The 18,756-nt window shown below is 30.6% G+C and overlaps 2 protein-coding genes across 2 annotated transcripts; one reads left to right on the top strand and one right to left on the bottom strand.

Annotated features, from left to right (window-relative positions):
* The first annotated feature begins 347 nt into the window (after positions 1–347).
* LOC131854965 (deoxyribose-phosphate aldolase) lies at positions 348–5,620 on the top strand. The gene is made up of 6 exons (XM_059206154.1): positions 348–1,190; positions 1,282–1,466; positions 1,615–1,771; positions 2,433–2,662; positions 3,201–3,347; positions 3,953–5,620. The coding sequence occupies exons 1-6, from the start codon at positions 1,169–1,171 to the stop codon at positions 4,127–4,129; spliced, it is 918 nt and encodes a 305-aa protein (XP_059062137.1). The 5' UTR covers positions 348–1,168; the 3' UTR covers positions 4,130–5,620.
* A 58-nt stretch (positions 5,621–5,678) lies between these two features.
* LOC131855001 (uncharacterized) lies at positions 5,679–18,756 on the bottom strand. The gene is made up of 5 exons (XM_059206205.1): positions 18,613–18,756; positions 8,909–9,880; positions 8,442–8,529; positions 7,063–7,216; positions 5,679–6,536 (listed from the first exon to the last, which is right to left on the bottom strand). Exons 1-5 carry the CDS (start codon positions 18,631–18,633, stop codon positions 6,380–6,382), a joined length of 1,392 nt encoding a protein of 463 aa, XP_059062188.1. The 5' UTR covers positions 18,634–18,756; the 3' UTR covers positions 5,679–6,379.

Raw genomic sequence — 18,756 nt, 5'->3', positions numbered from 1 at the left:
CTGAGAGCGCGAATGTTTTTCTTTGCGCTCACGCTGTTTTGTTATTGTTTTTGTTAAGTTTTTCCTTATGTTGTGTTTGTGGTAATTGTTGGGTATATTGTATATTTGCTATATTGTTTCGTATAAACAATATGGATTCTCAAACAAACACGTCAAGCCAAAGCTTGTCTTCGAGAAAAAAGAGACCACGGATTGCTTTAAGCGTTACCGAAAAACTTATGATACAAAACGTCTACAAACACGTATTTGAGGAGAAAGCTGCTTCACTATTACCTATTGAGGCTCCTGAAAAAAAATAATGTATTTCGAAAACAGCTGATATTTTGGGAATTGGTGTGAACTCTACTATGAATTAAAAGAATACAAAGAAAATGGACAATTAAGTCTCCGGAAAAACGTGGAAACACTGTTTCTAAGATAAATTATTGACAATTTTTCAGAGAGATTTATAATTAATGTCACTGAAACCGACAATGATTTTTTTATCTGATGATGAATAAAAACAAATTTTGTAATAAGCGAAGTTTTTTATTTTTATTACCTAACCATATTATGTTATATATTGTTATATTTTATACATCTATAGTTTATTTACATATTTACATTTTACATGATGTATTGTAAATAGGACAGTCTTAAAAGTTTCGTCGCAATTTTTTTCTCCATGTTTAAAATACTCGGTATTGAGTATAGGTAGATACTATAGGAACATAGTAGTCGAAAACTCGTTGGTATGCATAAAGCACGGCTAAAATTCGAACCCCTTACCCGATATCGGCAGTTCGGCACACTAACTATTCACTAGACTAGACAATCGAGACAGTTCCATTAATTCAGGAGTTTTTTCAATTATTCACTTTGTCCCAACACTATTTTTATTTCATCAAATACTGACAACACAGTAAACGTCAGTCGTCTAATTAAAAATAGAACTATAATGTCAAAAAAAATAATGTTAATTATTTTATTAATTAATATTTGATATCTCTTTATTTTTTTGTTATCGTCATCTAATCTTACTCAGTTATTCTTATCTAGTATTCTCATTATTTATTCTACAGTTTATACTTTTTCATACAGAACATTTTATTCTTTTTATTGTGACTTGTACATGTATGTACCTAATAGTTAATTTTGCTGAAATATATCAATTACACCATTGAACGTCATGGAGCTTTCTGATCGGTTCGGTATGTTTTAAAAAAAACTATTTCATTTGAAAAATATTATTTATCAATCTGAAGTAGTTGGTTATTTATTAACAGTTTTTTTTATTTGTAGATCCATCTATATTAAGGAATGTTTACATTAATAAAAACAGCGTAGATTCGCAAGTAAAACAAATAATAAGGAACACCCCAGTTGCATACGACATGGAATGGTTACTCAAAGCTGTGACCGTTATAGATCTAACCACACTCTCTGGAGATGACACTAAATCCAATGTTAGAAGACTATGCCTCAAGGTATGTCTGCAAGTACCTACCATCTGAAAAGAACCAGCTCAAAATTTAATGTCATTGGTGAAAGTTAAATATAAATTTCATATCTTATTTATTGATTATATATTGATATATTGAGATTGTACATACATTGTAACAATTTATTTTGCAGGCGGCAAAACCACTACCTGACGCATTACTTAAAAAATTAGAAGTTGAAGACCAGATTTTAAGAACAGCAGCAGTTTGTGTATATCCCAGTCGAATAAAAGATGCTTATTCAACTATCCACCATATGGGTCTCTCAAAGGAGATCTTGATTGCTTCTGGTACATACATATCTTTAATAAGTTAAGGAATGACACAATTACCTGAAATACTTGGCCACATTCTAAACATCATGTTTATTTATTAATAAATCTGATTAAAATAATTAAAACAATTTTTTTATATAACAAAAAAGCATGACAAGAATAATTTTAACTATAGTGTGGTTCTTGAATTATCTTCAACTGGTATTCAGAACTATGTGGCATAATTGCTACTATCCTAAGTTGATACACAGAAGTCCTAAATGAAATTAATTTAAATGAAACTGTACCATGATTATTATAAGATTTAAAGGTTAAAAACCTTTAAATCTTAACGGAAAATACATTACTTTTTAAAATTTGGACTTTCCAAAGACAATTGTTTTTTTATTGTAATTAGAAAGGCAAACAAGCTGTAAGTGACCTGGTGGTAAGACTGTGCATTGCTTACATGTATGATCAGAAACTACTGGCATCAGTTTATCATGTGCCACCCATAATAACACATATATGTTGCCATTTCGGAGGACATAATATGTTATGAGCCATGTTAACTTGAAATTTCACTTCCTAATCACACCCTACAACTGAAATGGGTTATAAGACATGCTGAGAGGTAGATACCATGAAGAAGACTTTCTATTGACTACCGTGGGATAATATTAATTACCATTTGCAGTTGCAACAGGATTCCCATCTGGCCTCTACCCAATAGATTCAAGACTAGATGAAATAAAAGCTGCTATTTCCAATGGAGCCACAGAAATAGATATAGTAGTTGATCGCAGTTTAATACTTACGGGAGAATGGGAAACATTGTTTGATGAACTGCAGCTCATGAAAACGGCATGTGGAAATGCACATATGAAAGTCATTCTTGGAGTTGGCGAACTTGGATGTTATGAAAATGTAAGTGTAATTTTATGTTCAGTTCCAATATTTATATATGATTATTGATTTTTTTACTTTTTTAATGTCAGATAATATAATTATAATTATAGACACCCAGAACAATTCACACATCTGTGTGTCAGTCACAAAACCAAAAGACCTTTGATATGGGTGCTGAATAACTGATAAAAATACTTAAATTTTTGCTTATTAAATACATACATATTACTTAAATAACACATGACAATACAAATGTGTTTATGTTCATCCAACTGTATGATGTGACTCAAATTATTAGGTACTGGCCAGACAATTCCTGCCGACCACGCCATTCGATTGGCACATTTTCAAAGGATTCTTAAAAGACATTGTCAGCTTGAGCCATCCGATTCTTACGGGAAATGTTTCTCCAGTGTTAATAAGAAGGCCCTTTTAAGTCATCGTATATTAACAACCCTCATCCTCCCTGTGATGATATAGTATACATGCTATAATACCTAAGCTAGTTAATTACTGTTATTTAAATACGGTGTTTCATTATTCAATTGTTACACAGGTATACAAAGCTTCTATGGTGGCAATGTATGCTGGAGCTGATTTTATAAAGACGTCTACAGGAAAAGAGACAGTGAACGCCACTCTTCCAGTTGGGCTCATAATGTGTCGCGCTATTCGTCACTTTTACCAACAAACTCGTATTAAGGTATATAATAGTCCCCTCCGATCGATACCCATCCAATTCAATCGGGCATCGAAATGAAGCCGGACGGACGACGCTCCGAACCAAGGTTCGGACCCCCTACCAGTGCCCTCAGACTAAAGTCGTATTCGTCAGGCAAAAGTTGGCCTTTAGCCGCTCCATAAGTCTTTCTGCGTGTTTGTAGTGGCATCTGCGCTCGCTCCCTATCGTCCGGTGAAGCTAGTAAAGGCCAACAGCGTTAGAGTATTCAGCAAATATAGGTAGGTATTTAACCTACTGGAATGGGTATATTGTCTTAAAAGTCCGAAACTTCGTGTAAAGACGTAATGAAATCTCTGACCCCTTCACTTAGGACATCACATTTGTACGTGACCAGCTGTGACGAGGTATGTAATGTAATACCAAGATATAAAGGATTGATAATCAGTATAAGTCAGCATATCAGTATAATTATTTTCGTAATATATAAATTTGTTATATCACATTAAATTATATTAAATTCCCGATATTAGAAAACTATTATGTTTATCGGGCAGTCTTTATGTGTAATCCATCAATGAAACTACAGTATTTTTGTAATATTTGACAGTTTATGATATTTTGTACAGGTGGGACTTAAGGCAGCCGGTGGAATAAAAACGGCCGAGGATGCTATCAATTGGCTCGTCTTGGTATACAATGAATTGGGTGCAGAATGGCTCACTCCAAAATTATTTCGTATTGGCGCCTCTAGTCTGGTCGATAATATCGAAAACTATTTTCTTAATGAAATATGGAAATGGTAAATAATCTATAATGTATATATCATGGCCAAATTATATAATATTTTATCTATTGTCATAAAGTAGTAAACTAATTCTTAAAAGGACAAAGGGATATAACTTTAGTTTTATAAGGAATGTGCCTTATTATATAGAAATTCGTTACTATTTTTTTATATTTTATAATGTTTGAAAATTTATATACACCATTTTTATAAATGTATAAATAATGGGATACATACATATTACATTAAGGTCAAAATATTAGTTTCGTCTTTAATAAATTTAAGTGATCCCGAAATCACTTAAATTTGTATTTTTTGTGTTATTCATTATTAACAGAGGTCATATATATAGGACTACGAAAGCGTAATTTAAATAAAAAATATCAGAATGACTAACAACAGTACGCATATTTCTATGGAATTAATGACATTGCACATACATTCCTTGTAGAGAACATGGGTAGGAATTTACGAAAAAAAATACATAAGGTATTAAGAAAATGTACTGATGAAACGTTTCTTTGCTGTAAGTTATAGTCATTATGCATATCAAATATTCAAAATTCAAATTACGTGTTAGACGAAACGCCATTATATGAAGACTGAAAGGACATCTGTTATTATTGTACTTTGATAAAGATTAATGCTAAATTAGCTGAATAGCAAATAAGATATTCAGCTGATTGTTATGTTCATATAATATTAGAGATCGCAAATATTATAATGCCTATGCTGCGTTTTGTATTAGACTAGAAGCATGATATTGTTTCATCATTAATTTATCAATCTATTGACGTAGGTACTTACGACGACTTCTATACTGTTATTTTAATATTATAATGTACAGTAAAATATAAAACTTATATTTTGAATAGGTCAGTCAACAATGCACAGGCAAGTTTTAACCAAATCCATAGACAATATGATGCATAGCGTTACGGTAAACTCTGTGCAATGTCGTCTGCGTCAGTACCTAAGTCTCACATCGGTAAATAAAAACCTCACGGTTCTAATAAGGTTTGATTTTAAATGAAGAGTAACGAAACTTTTATTTACTTTAGCATTCTGTGGAAGACCGTTAAAAGCAAAATCAACTTGGTAACGCGTTCTACATTTTGTACAACGCCATCTAGTGTGCCCTAAGTAACAAACGAAGTCGTCTATTATATTTTAAAAATGAATATTCGTAAAAGTAAACCTAAAATTATAATTTACCAATTACATAAAAGAATCACGTATGGGTTGACTGTTTGTTTCTAATAATTATTGATGTGACACATGTAATGTGGCGGGACTGTGTGTCTCCATGGTATATGGTATAATCTTTCTTTTTTTAATGGCACGATGGTGACAGTCAAGCATATGCCCAAAAAACCAAATTTCATGTTGATTTTTTTTTTAATTTCTAAATTTATTATTTTTATTAATTAAGAAGACAAATATTGTATCCAATATTATAATTATTCCAAAAAATTGTTAATACGTTTTTATTTTATACGGGTAATAAATATGCGTGTTGCATTAAAAAATCGTTTGTGTATTTTATTAATAAATTTATTTTTCTTTGTATACAAGTTATAAATTACACTTATTGAACTTAGTATGACACTTAATTTTAACTGTATTTAATTACTTTACGTAACCACATTTTGGTGCAAATTTTCTCCTATTATTCTATATTTTTATTTCTATTTCTATGAATTACGAATTACCCAAGTCGTAATTCTTATCCAATTATATTATATTCTTTTCAATATATAGGTACTTAAACTATATATTGATACATTATATATATAGCCGCTGCTGTCAACTGTATGTAAAAATCACTTAAAACGCAAACTTATACTAAACTTCTACACATTCACATTAATTTTCATCATTGTCTCGTAAATTAATTTACAGCATACAATACTGATTATTTTTGTTAAAAACGTGTTACTGTTTTTGCAAGCAATATATTTACAAAAAATGCTATTAATACTTATGTACAGTTGTTTCATCGGAGCACGATATTTATATACAATAAAAGCAATGCAATGTCCATAAAAAGTATTCACTTAACTGCATTTTCAACAGACCTCAACAAAAGGAAGAGATTCTTAACTCGGCTGTATTTTTCTGTATTACCTCTGATCTTTTTGTACTCGAACCGATTTTAATTATTCTTTCTTAAGATCAAGATATCACCAGTAGGTTTTTTTTAATTATCCTTAACAATACAATTGAAGTCCATTTTGTCATAGATTGAACACGCGTATTATTAACTCCATCACTCCTTTTCTACGGGTGCGTCAGCCTGGAAACCGTGTTCCGGGTGAGCCCTGTAATTGACTACACGAAGTTTTCCGCGTTTATCCATATATCCGTAGTGGCCCTTCACGATTCCATCATTGTCTCGTTCCTCGTATCGGAATTGACGATTCTTTCTGTAATCGATAAAAAAAGTAAGTTTATAAGAACACAATGTTTGAATATTTTGTCATAACTTCCAAAGGTTTTTATAGTTTTTACTTTTATATTCGAGTGTAGTTGTAAAAATATAATGTAAATTAATTAATTTCATTGTTTTCTTTTATAAATCGGATTATATTTGCATTGCAGTTAACTCTTAAATCGTCTGCGTTCTCTACCTTAGGCCGCCAATTTCAGCCACCAAGTAACTTGCTTCGTTAACTGTGTTTCGAGAATAACATGCAGATTGGGCAGTGAAATTACAAGATAATGGTATGACATCTTAGTCATCTGAAATGACAACGCATGAGTTGGTATCACGGGTATGACGTTACGTCCGTGGTGCTGTTCATGTAGTATACGCTACAGTTATCTCATACCATCTTTTTTATTTTAAGTGGAAATGTGTATCTACCTATAATCATTTGTAGCTCTATATCCATAATATCTGTACAGGCCTTAAACAAACATCATTTCATTCAAACAATTTCAAGAACGCACCCTTTCCCCGTGTCATATCCAAACTGGTAGCTATGCGGTCCCTTCATGCCGTGCATGCGGAATTCTGTTCGATCGTCAGAAGCCGGAGGCGCGTTGGGGTCATTCTGGGGTACCGGCGGTGGCGCCTGCCTCAGTGGTGCAGGATATATGTTCCCTAGAAATTATATTTATTGGAGTTTGTATAGAGAATTTGGCAATTAAAATATTTTTAGCATACAAAGCCAATAAATAGCCCGAAAATATTTTTAGCATACAACGCCAATAAATAGCGGTGTATCCAAATTATATCGAGCTATATTTTTTATTATAAATAAACTCATACATTTTTCGTCATTATATTTGGTACCTAAATTGAAACCGATCAATAAACTCTATTTACGAATAATATTTTATATTATGTTATCTGTGGTTTCTGTTTATGTTTTACGATTTATTTTTTACCACCTAAAACATGTTCCGGTTAGATGACGATCTAACCGGAACGTGTTTTATGTAACAATATTACATTGTAACGGTAAACATTAAAATAAATTTAAAACTAAAATAGATATATTAATTAATATATTAATACGTGAAGCAAAAACAACCTTAATAATGTTCAAACTTATAATTAAGTTCACTTTGTTCGAAATTCGACCAGTGGGCGACCACTAGTAGGTTTCATTAATATGATAAAATGATTATTATCAAAAAATTACTAAGGTTCTTTTAAATTTCACAAATGATAAGTTGGTTATTTCTTTTGATAATGGGTTATATATGCATCATTAGTTTCCATGGTAGTGCTTGCTTAAAAGACTGTCATTTTTATGATATGTATATGGGTAGATATTGACATATATTGTGTATTATTATGTACCTATATATTTAATTATTTAGCTTAATAACATGTTGTTTTGCATTGTTATTTTTCCGATGTGTTTTTTATTTCTTACTGTGTTGTCGTTATTATTTTCATTTTATTTATTTAATTACATTTTTCCTTAACCACAATATTGAAACAATGCATAATGTTGACATATATTATGTAGGAACATCTTAAGTTGGTACATTAATGTAGGCAACGTTTTATGCACAATTGTAATGATTGTTGATGAAGTAACTAGCGGTACCTACCTATCTACAATAGAACGAAACTACGAAACGAAAACAATAGAACGAAACTACTACCGTTCTGATCTAAAAATTCTTAAAAATGTAAGTAGATGTATTTAACATTGTATATATTGTGATTAGATACGTTTAAAATGTACAGTCAAAACTAAGAATCTCAAATAAGGTAAAATATCGATAGTAAACGTAAAAAATTATTAGGTAACTAAATTATACATAACCAAATAGCAAAAACTGTCATAATATAGCATTTTTGTGTCACATACGTTCTGGATATCTGTGGTGAGTTTCAGAAGTTTCTGGCTCTGCAGGTCCTGTTTCACCATATGTGTCCGCCACAACCGGCTGATGTTCCTGAAACGATGCAAATGATCAAGTTAAAAGTTTTTCCTGCATTTCTGCAATGAAATGCAGTTATAGTACTTATTATGACATATCGTGACAAATTACTTGGATGGTTCACTTGTGTGATGATATAAAATGGCAGACCACATAGTTATTCACTTTAGTACAAACTGGCTTGTATTGCAAAATAAGTGTATAAATTTTACTACTAGTATTGTACAATGAATGTTCCATTAATTCCAATACAATTTGTATGTGTGGTTGTAGGTACTTATTTGTTTTAGATAACTATAAATTAGGGTTTTTTAAAAAAAAACTATTTTGTAAGTTCTAATGTACCTACAAATGTCAAATCTTGCCATTAAAAGTTAATGTAATATATACGTACATTATCATTAGTAACTTCTTCATTTTTCAATTGTCTCTTCAACTCCGCTTGTTCGTACAAGAATCTCTTTTTCTCCTCAGGATTTCCATAATCGTATATTCCTTCTTCATTTGCTATTGTCGCTGGTCGAAAAGGCTGTGCTGGCTTAGCTCTAGGTACTTCTACCAAACTGTCTTCGGAGAATTGTATTATTGGAATTGGAACCGGTTTGAAAGTCCCAGGAAACTTCTTTGGGTATAGTTTAGTTGGGTTTTTATATTTCGCAATTGCTGGCTTCGGTGGAACTAGATGCGAAACTAATGTCGGATTTTCATGTTTAATCCTCAAAATAATATTTTCATTGTTCACAATAATGGGGTTTACCTGTTTCGTGTCTTTGATTCGTGAGTAGTCTGGGACGAACTGCTGATTTATTTGTTCCACAGGCAACTGCAAAATATCCGAAGGAGTTGATATCGTATATTCATTAGGAGCATTTATTAATGGAGGTTCTAATCGATCTGATGGTACTGGTACGGCTGAATGTTCTAGAATGAGAGCTTTCGCTGTTCTTAGTTTCTGTTTTACAGGAAAATTTTTAGACTCGCTACTGTCAGCCAGAAAAATTGGAATCATACCACGTTCTGGCCTCTGAGACAACAATTTGCTAGATATGCTCTGTGGTTGTACGTGTATTGGGTACCAATCACTTTGTTCTCCAGGTTCTGTAGGAGTATAATAATAATCTGTTGCTTTCTCTGCCGATGGAGGTAGAAGATACGTCGCTGGTGTTACTATATCTGTCAGTACTTCCCCCGGCTTATGTGGATCTGGAGGTATAAGATAACTGTCCAAATTGTCTTCACCTGAAGAGGCGTAAACAGGACTCTCAGGTGTTGCGTTGGTGTTCACTATTGATAATTCTGTAGCATTCTCATAATTATAATCAACAGGTACTTTTATTGCATCACCATAAATTATTACAGACACAATCTGGAACAATAAAACAACTATTATTCGTTGTTATTTTAAACGATACACATGATTAACTTCTGATCGATGTCTACAATAAAAAGTTTAATAAGTTGAATTACCCAACGCCTAAAATAAACCAGTAGGTAACGACAAACATCCATCACAATTTAATTTTTTATCGGACAAAATCACGTAATCTATTATTACCCAAAAACTGTGTCACAATTATAGAAAAATGTGTGACAAAAAGAAATAGAATGCAGTATTAGAGCAACCGCGTCGGCTATTAAATACTTGCATAGGTATCATGTTTTGTATTTGTTTGGACTTGAAATTCTCTTACCCACTTGACTACTATGGGTAGTTAGATAAATATATAGATTGGTTGATTGATAGAAAATTATAACTTTAATGTCAAGTTTATATTTGAATGAATAACAGTGTTGAAAGGTATAATCTATATGGACAATTCATTCATTCACTAGTTTTATGAAATTACGAGTATATATTAGTATTACTAAAATGTCTGTCTGTTTGTTACCTTTCTCAACTAATCGAGTAAACAATAGACGAACTCGCAGGCAGCAGCTAGTTTATAAATAAATGAACCTACCTACTACGTACTTACATACCTAAAGATACTCCTGAGATGACATTGTTCATATATTTTTTATTTATTTTTATTTTTAGTGGATTGACCTACCGTACACCTGCACGCATGCATTCCAGAATACATAGCGTTTTAAACTGACACCTACTAACCATTAAAACTGTGCACTAACAGATACGATAGGATATAAATGATTAAAATCCAGTAAAACAGAAGTTGTATATAAAACATTTTTTTATAATCATTTTAATCATATTGGTGGTCAGTTATTTTATAATCATTAGGTAGTTTATTTCTCTTGACACTACTCGGTACACTATTCATATCTATATTCATAATAAATGTTACATAATTAGAATCACAGAACAGAAAAATTAGAATACTTAGTTGCAGTTTTAGAAGTACACATATGTATTCTGAGTACTTTGCGTCTACATTAATCTGTATCCATTTATAATTTATAGATATCTATGTCCTATATGTATACAAATGTAAAACAATTTTTTGTAGAGTCTTATACTGGAAACTAATCGATATTATGTGTATGTAACCTATACCTAGTGTAAACATAGAGTCAAATAATTATTTTGTAACATATGAACTGGTTAATAAAGCATAGCAAATTATTTATTGTACCTGTACCTAAGTATCTACGTGATGAAATATAGATTACGTCATTAATTTGTTTTTGCTTCGACAAGCAACTTGCCTATGTCCGTGTAAAAAGAAAATAAATTAGAACTATATATACCTATCTATTCCAATCTATTAAGTATAAGTAACTCGATGCTTACGAATGCTAATAAAAACTCGAGTGCCAAAAAAGGAGAGCAATGTTTTCGTTTGTATGTCCGGAACTGCCTCAAACGTTTAGCCTAAATGACTTGAAATATTTTAATGAAAGAGCTGTTTTTTTATTCTACTCGTTATTTTTTGGTGAGTGTCATATATTGTCATCTACATATTAACGAGCAAAAGGAGCATAGTGTTTGTGTATTTTAGGACCTCCAATTTAAATATCTTAAATTTATTACATATCAACCGATTGCAATAATCTTTTATTAGAAAAAGATTTTTGCGAGGGCGATCCGCTTATATATCTACTGATCAAAATTTAAGAATGTCATCACTAAAAGATACTGCGTCAGCGTGACAGTCCTGAGGGCAAAGTATGCCTTCACATATGCTTAAGACAAGTTTATATATTGCATTAATATGAGAAATCCAATCCAAAACGTAAGTAGGGATTAAAAGCAATTCAACGAATTTGCACATTATCGTGATAGTGGCAGTTGTACTCGTAACTGTGATAAATATCTAATGTTGATACAATAGTATCAAACAAAGTCCCCGCCGCTGTCTGTTCCTTATATCTTTTAAATTGCGCAACGGATTTTAATGGAGTTTTCAGCAATAGATGAAGTGATTCAAGAGGAAGGTTTATATCTGTAATACATGCGTGTTATAGTATACAACGATCCGAGAAATTGAACAGACTAGTAATGCAACTGTCAGAAATCGGTACGGCTCGCTAGTTATTATATATTCTATCTAACCAAGAAAACGACGTAATTTCGAATACCTTTCCATACATAGAAAATACTACAAGGAAATCCACACGAAGTCTAGATCAAGTGTGACATAAGTATAGGAATGATTGCAATATACAAATACAAATGTTATACAATATCACAACATCTACTTATAGAGTTGCACTTAAAACCGGTATTAAAATAAAATATAAAAATCGTAATCACGATCAACGGAGAGAAATGGACCGTGCACGGAAGCATTTTACTTTTTATAAGAGGATTTTGCAATTTAGTGTCTCTAAACTGTAAACTAAAGTACGTGCATCATACTATATATTTTTATACTTAAGTAACAAACTTATTTTGACCTATCTACATAATTATATTAATTCCTAATATTAATCGATTTACTTATTTACCTACTAATATTATGATGCTTATAACTTATCAGACTTAGGACAACATGTTTTTGAATAAAAATTTATATACACAGATAGGTTTTGTTTTAAGATCACACAGTATAATCTACTCGTATATACATTGATACACAGTTACTTTATTCATCCCTTTTTTGAAAAAGGCTATTGATGTTATTTGATGGAAATGTAAAAATAATAGTACTAAGTTGAGTACAGATTTGGAGACTTGCCTACTCATCCTAATTTATTATTTCTTCAAAGTTTTTATACTGAAAAATGTAAATAAGGAAGTTGCTACAAGCATTTTTAAACATCATTCAAAAATATTTCTAAATAACGGTAGTTGTTACTTTCGAATGAAGTTAATGTTTTACAAAATAAGCATGTGCGAATTTCAATATACCTACTATTATCTATGATCTTAATTATATATAAGCAATTTAAATTCATTATCAATTAAAGAAAATAAACCTGTTAAAAATATTGTAGTTGTAATAGAGCACATACCTATTAAAAGTATGTAGCTCTAATCCATATATGTGGATAATGTTATTATGTATTAAAAGCCAGAAGCATGTAGCTTGTATAAAAAAGTGGAGTCAATGAAACACACTTGATATGCAAATGTGAATTACCAGGCTTCTTGATACGCAGTATTTGAAGTCATAACTACCGAACGTAACGTACCTAACTATATGTAAACTACCATTTATATTCAAAGTTTCTATTATATTTTTCAATAAAATTAACACTTATTGATCTTTTTGTTTATTAATCATCTTCACTTACCCTCTAATAGTTTAAAGTGTTATGTTCCTGAACAATCTTTTACACTGATCTTTACGACCTTTTTGTATTGCTGTGAATCACAAATACCTAATGACACAAACTTGTTCACAAAAATACAACATTCCACACTTAGTAGGGGCACATATTACATATACCAAGAGTAATTGAGTGTGATTTGCAACAATCAAATAAACAATTTATATATCTATCTATCACTTATAAATAATTGGTATTGAGTAGGTAGATAATAATATAAGAACTATTAAATTAATCTTTAAGCACGTACAATTTCGATATTGTCGTAAAAGCTGACTTGACCTATGATATCAAGAATTAAATCGAGACTTGAATCCGAATTACTGTAAAATAATTTCACTTTCGCCATATCAACGTAACATTGGTCACGAAATACTTACCAATACTTAAATTGTCCAGCCGATATATAAAATAGATAGAGTAGAGTACCTATATACCTACTTATATTAATTTATTTATAGTTAATATTAATTCTGTTAAGTATTTCTAATATAAAAGTATTAACCAAAACCAAAATCGCGACAAATTATTGTGGATTTATATTTTTACGAGCTTCCAAGGCGCTGCCCACGTGATTAGGGTACAAAGTGTCTTGTGTGATTCAAGAAGATGGTCAGTCCGTACCAAATTTAATTCGAATTCGTTTTCAACAAAACAACAAACATCCATCTCTTCGTCACGGTAATCTAGCGCACACAGCTCTACTTCCGATTATCACGGGTTCTTTTACTCACATGATACAAAGATTTGTATTCACAACTACTATTGTTTGTATTGATCTGCATGTTTTTTATTTATGTTATGAATTACACAAAAAAAAATCGAAATATTTCTCAGTTGTCTAGTGCCCATAACACAGGATCGGCTTAGCTTGAGACTAGATGGCGCTTTGTGAATTGTTTGTGATTATTATTATACTCACCAACTTTCGTGGTTGTGCTATTAATAGAATATACCCAGAAATATCATACCACCATACTATAGAAACCCAGCCAATGTGACTTGTGTTTGACTTGCATGGTGAAGATTCCGTATAATTAATTAGTTCAATTGATAGTACCTATATCATCATACTATTATTCTTTGTTTATAATATGGATCATATTATAAACAAAGAATAATAGTATGCTGTATCCTTACATGTGTACCTGTAATTAATTATGCAGTCTTTGTCTCTCAATTAAAAAACGATTGCCCATTTTGTCCTTGCTTTATATATGTAGGTAGGTACACCTATATATAAACTTAATTCTTGCAACGTAACGTACTTTGATGTACCTATCATTGTATTCAATATTTTAATGTAAGTTACATAGTTATAAGGAATCATCATCCTATTATAATAAGGAAGTGATATGTTATACAATTATAATTTTGCAATAGATGCTTACATATGTAGTGTACCTATATATCTCAATATAATTATGCCGTATTATCAATTGTAGTTAGAGTGTCTATATTACAATTAGATTTATTATTCAGTTCAAAATTAAAAAAAAACGTTTTTACAGTCCATTTATAATATGCTTTTTGTTTTTATTTCTAAAAAGCTGTACTCGCGACTTTGTCTGCGTGGATATATACTAATATGTTTTTTAGGTTTTCTTTTACTCATTGAAAATATCGTTAGTACCTATATTTGTATCATAACATATGCAAATCTGAATATTAAAACTTAAGCAGATGCATTTATATGGGCATTGATAGAACAACAACAAAGTTTTTATAATGCTTTTTTTGTTTAATAGAAAAACGGTATGGCCTTGTTTATATTCGAGTTTACTGACCATATCATAACTAAACATGCGTTATTAATATAATTTGCATTAAAAGTAATAGAAACGTATTTTTCGGCACACATGTTAAATCTTACTAATATCTATTATAAACTTGGAAGTTTTTGATTGTGGACGGATGGGTCGTTGTTACTCTTTCGCGCTACTGAAAGGATTTTAATGAAACTTTGGAATAATATAGCTTATACATCAGAATAGCATATAAGCTATAAATTTCGAGCGAATGAAACCGCGGACACAGTAAGATTATATATGAGATACCTACAATTCTATTTCCAGTTATTTTCGTTTGCTAAATATCTATTATAAGAAAATCTGTGGAATGTTTTAGATTGTCCTCCCGACGGATATATTTTAGTCTTTGATTTTAAAAGTGCTATAGCCGCATTTACATTAACTCTGTTTGACAGAAACTCCTTGCAAAACTGATTCTTAGGGTAAATATAATAGGTAATAACGAAATTAAATTAAATGAATAATATAATAAATAATAGTTTCTAAAAGTATATTAAAAATAAATGTCCAAGTATTATGTTCTATTTATAGAAATTACGAATTCTTTTCGTAAATACCATTTACCTGCCTCCAACTAGAGAAGGGTAGTAACGGTAAATTGAAAAAGAAAAATGCTAATCAAATTCCAAGATTACAGTGCTCATGCTTATTTATATTAAACACTATCTACTTAATAGTTCATCTTACTTTGGCAGATACTACATTCTAAGAGACCACCTACATTTTATTAAAACCAGTTCCTCACAGTCAATATTCCTATAATAAGTGTGTTTTACTTATTTTGTGGTCAGAGCTAATGGTCCGTCTGTTTACTTTCTAGGACTACTTAGGTATTAGAAAGTGTGCTTTGAATAGCCAGGGACTATGTAATCAATACCTTTGTGATCGCATTCAAAGGCATTGATATCAACCAATATTACTATTTTAGATAAGAAGTTAGTAATAATAATATTTATTGACAAATAGTAACATATAATTTTATTTATACATTGTTTATTTTATACATACACTGTTTCGAAATAGGAAAACCTAGGACACCTGTTAAGTTGTAGCTATATGTATATACAGGAAACAAAAAAGATATTTGTACATAACTGTACATATGATATAATAAATTGCAAGAATATTAAGTTTTTATGTGAATAAAAAAACAATATGTTTAACTATGTGAGTGTACAGGTTTTTACTATAAATAATATAACATTGTTTTTAAGTATGTGCGTGTACATGTACATGTACATGTTTTTACTTTAAATTTATTTTTAAATTTGAATACTTATATAGTAAATTTATACTTTTTTCTTTTTCTAATATGGTTAATATAGTTGGAAATGAAGTCTAAATGTAATAATTACTTAGTGACGCCTCAAGATAGTGGTAGTGACCGCGAAGCTACCGTCACGGTCACCATCTCAACATCAGTCATAGTTTTCTGTTTGTAAAGTCGTATCTAATTAATGTTCGTAAATTCGTTTTGTAAATGTTTGTAAATTCGTTTCAGTAGTAGCATTATCATAAAATATGATTATATTACTTAGTAGATATTATGTATTTACTGTAGGTATTCTCTATTATAAAGACAATAGTGAATAATTTTAGTTTCAGATTATGAAACTCATGATATCACTATTACTATATAAATATGAAATTAATTTAATATATTACGTTTAAATGAATATTTTATATTTTTTAGCGTTGTACCTATGTGGAGAAAATATAGGCCTTTTGCAGACTAGCTGGCGAAGTTACGGGTAAATATAAGTAGGTATCTATTAAATTATATTTATGCTTGATACTTTTTCATTAATTTTATTGACATAAAATTTAATAACAATGTTAAAAAATAACTAATGAAATTTCATCTAATATTTTTGAAATAACAACGACATCGTTGTTATCGCACCATCACTTATGTTATGATTTGTTAATTAATAACTCAGCTAGATAATATTTTTAACTTGTATATTAATGAAGTATATTTAATCTTTTGTAAGAAAATGTCTACTATGTTTGAATATAATAAAAAAAATTTTTCATGGTTAAACTACGTTTTAGAAATTATTGTAAACATATTCAAATTATATGTATAGAGTGATTAGTCTCGATACTACAGTATTTTCCATTAGTGCCAAGAACTGGTTAGATCTGCTGGTAATTGGGTAAAGAGGTAACCATGCAAACCTGTGGACATCCATATCCATTACCTTAAGACAGCTTAATGATATGGCTGTGATGAATGAAATTATTGAAATACGAGTGTATTATTTACCTACCAGATTCTTCAATAATGAAAGTGTTCATTTTTACGTTGATTTAGTAGTGGATTTTGCGTATTTATGTATATATATATATATATTTTTACAACTTTATTTTTTACGTGATTCGTCGAATAGCAAACTATCTGACATCTAATGGAAAACGATAACTATAGCATTATAAATATACCACCACGGCTATCACAAAATATACTATAGCATCATATAATTATCATATTCACTTTCATATGCGTTGTGTGAAAAGCGGTTAATTTAAAATTCACGCTTCAATTTTATTTATTTGTATAAAAATGCGACAAACTTTAGACCTGCCGGAAAAACAAAATCCGCCGCTTAAAGTTTTAGCAATAAATAATGTTTAATCTTGATAGTAGATAGTACCCCACGTACTTTCTAAAATCCAAAACATCGGTGACAATAAATTAGGTACACCTATAAGGTCGTTATGGGACTACGATACCCATTTAACGGGGCATTATAGTTTTAATGAGTTCTCGTCTTACCGTCAAACAAGAGGTATTGAAATGAAAGTGAAACTAATAAGTGACTACCGGGTAAACAAATCACAAGGGAAATTCGGCTTAGAATTTACCTGTGATTTTCAAGTTCGTTGAACATTTTGAAAAATAATGACGAAGCATCCGTTAAAATAACAGTGAAAGCTCACATAAAATTGCGACTAGTTAAAATTATGAATACGACTAATAATATTTTTCTTGTGTTCTTAATTAAGCACACTACATGTAAAGTTTAGGGTTATCTTTACAATCTAAATAAATAATTCTAAAATCTTTGTAACTTAGACGTTCTCAAATGGCGAACTCAAATCATTAATCCAATCAAAACTGTGTGGAAAGATTAGAGAAGTAACAAGTTAAATGATAATATACGTCAGGGTCGAGCCGATTCAAAAGTTCGTGTAAATGTAAAAAATAAGCATAAATGCATAATCTAGTACAAAAATTAGTGATAAGAAGGGAATATCCCGAGGTAAACAGTACCTAGGCACCCGATCTTTCAGAAGAAATTTCAAAAAGTCCTTCAAATAAAATTAATTATAACAAAGCATAACCTATTATAAATTTTCAGGCTGGCACGTTCACAATTAATTAATATAATAATTCTTACGATATTTCTAATTCTTACTGTAATTTATGAGTAATTCTTTTTACGGATATTAAAAATGCACAAATTAAAGGACATTAATATTGAAAACTAACACATTAAAATAATTGGTATGAAGTCCACTTAATAATTTGAATGAAAAAAAAACTTACACAGAATAAATGCCGCCACATCTTTACGAGTACTATTTAATTGAATTTCACTAGATATTAACTTTTAAATAAGCCGCTGCACACCAATAAACAATATACGGACGTCTGTAAGTTTCCCGCCCAACACTGCAATGCGCGCGCGCC

This window comes from Achroia grisella, unplaced genomic scaffold (genome assembly GCF_030625045.1).
Source record: "Achroia grisella isolate CSIRO2021 unplaced genomic scaffold, CSIRO_AGI_Agris_v1 utg126, whole genome shotgun sequence".
Lineage (NCBI taxonomy): Eukaryota > Metazoa > Arthropoda > Insecta > Lepidoptera > Pyralidae > Achroia > Achroia grisella.
The sequence above is the reverse complement of the archived record's forward strand: the minus strand, read 5'-3'. Positions and strand labels throughout refer to the sequence as shown.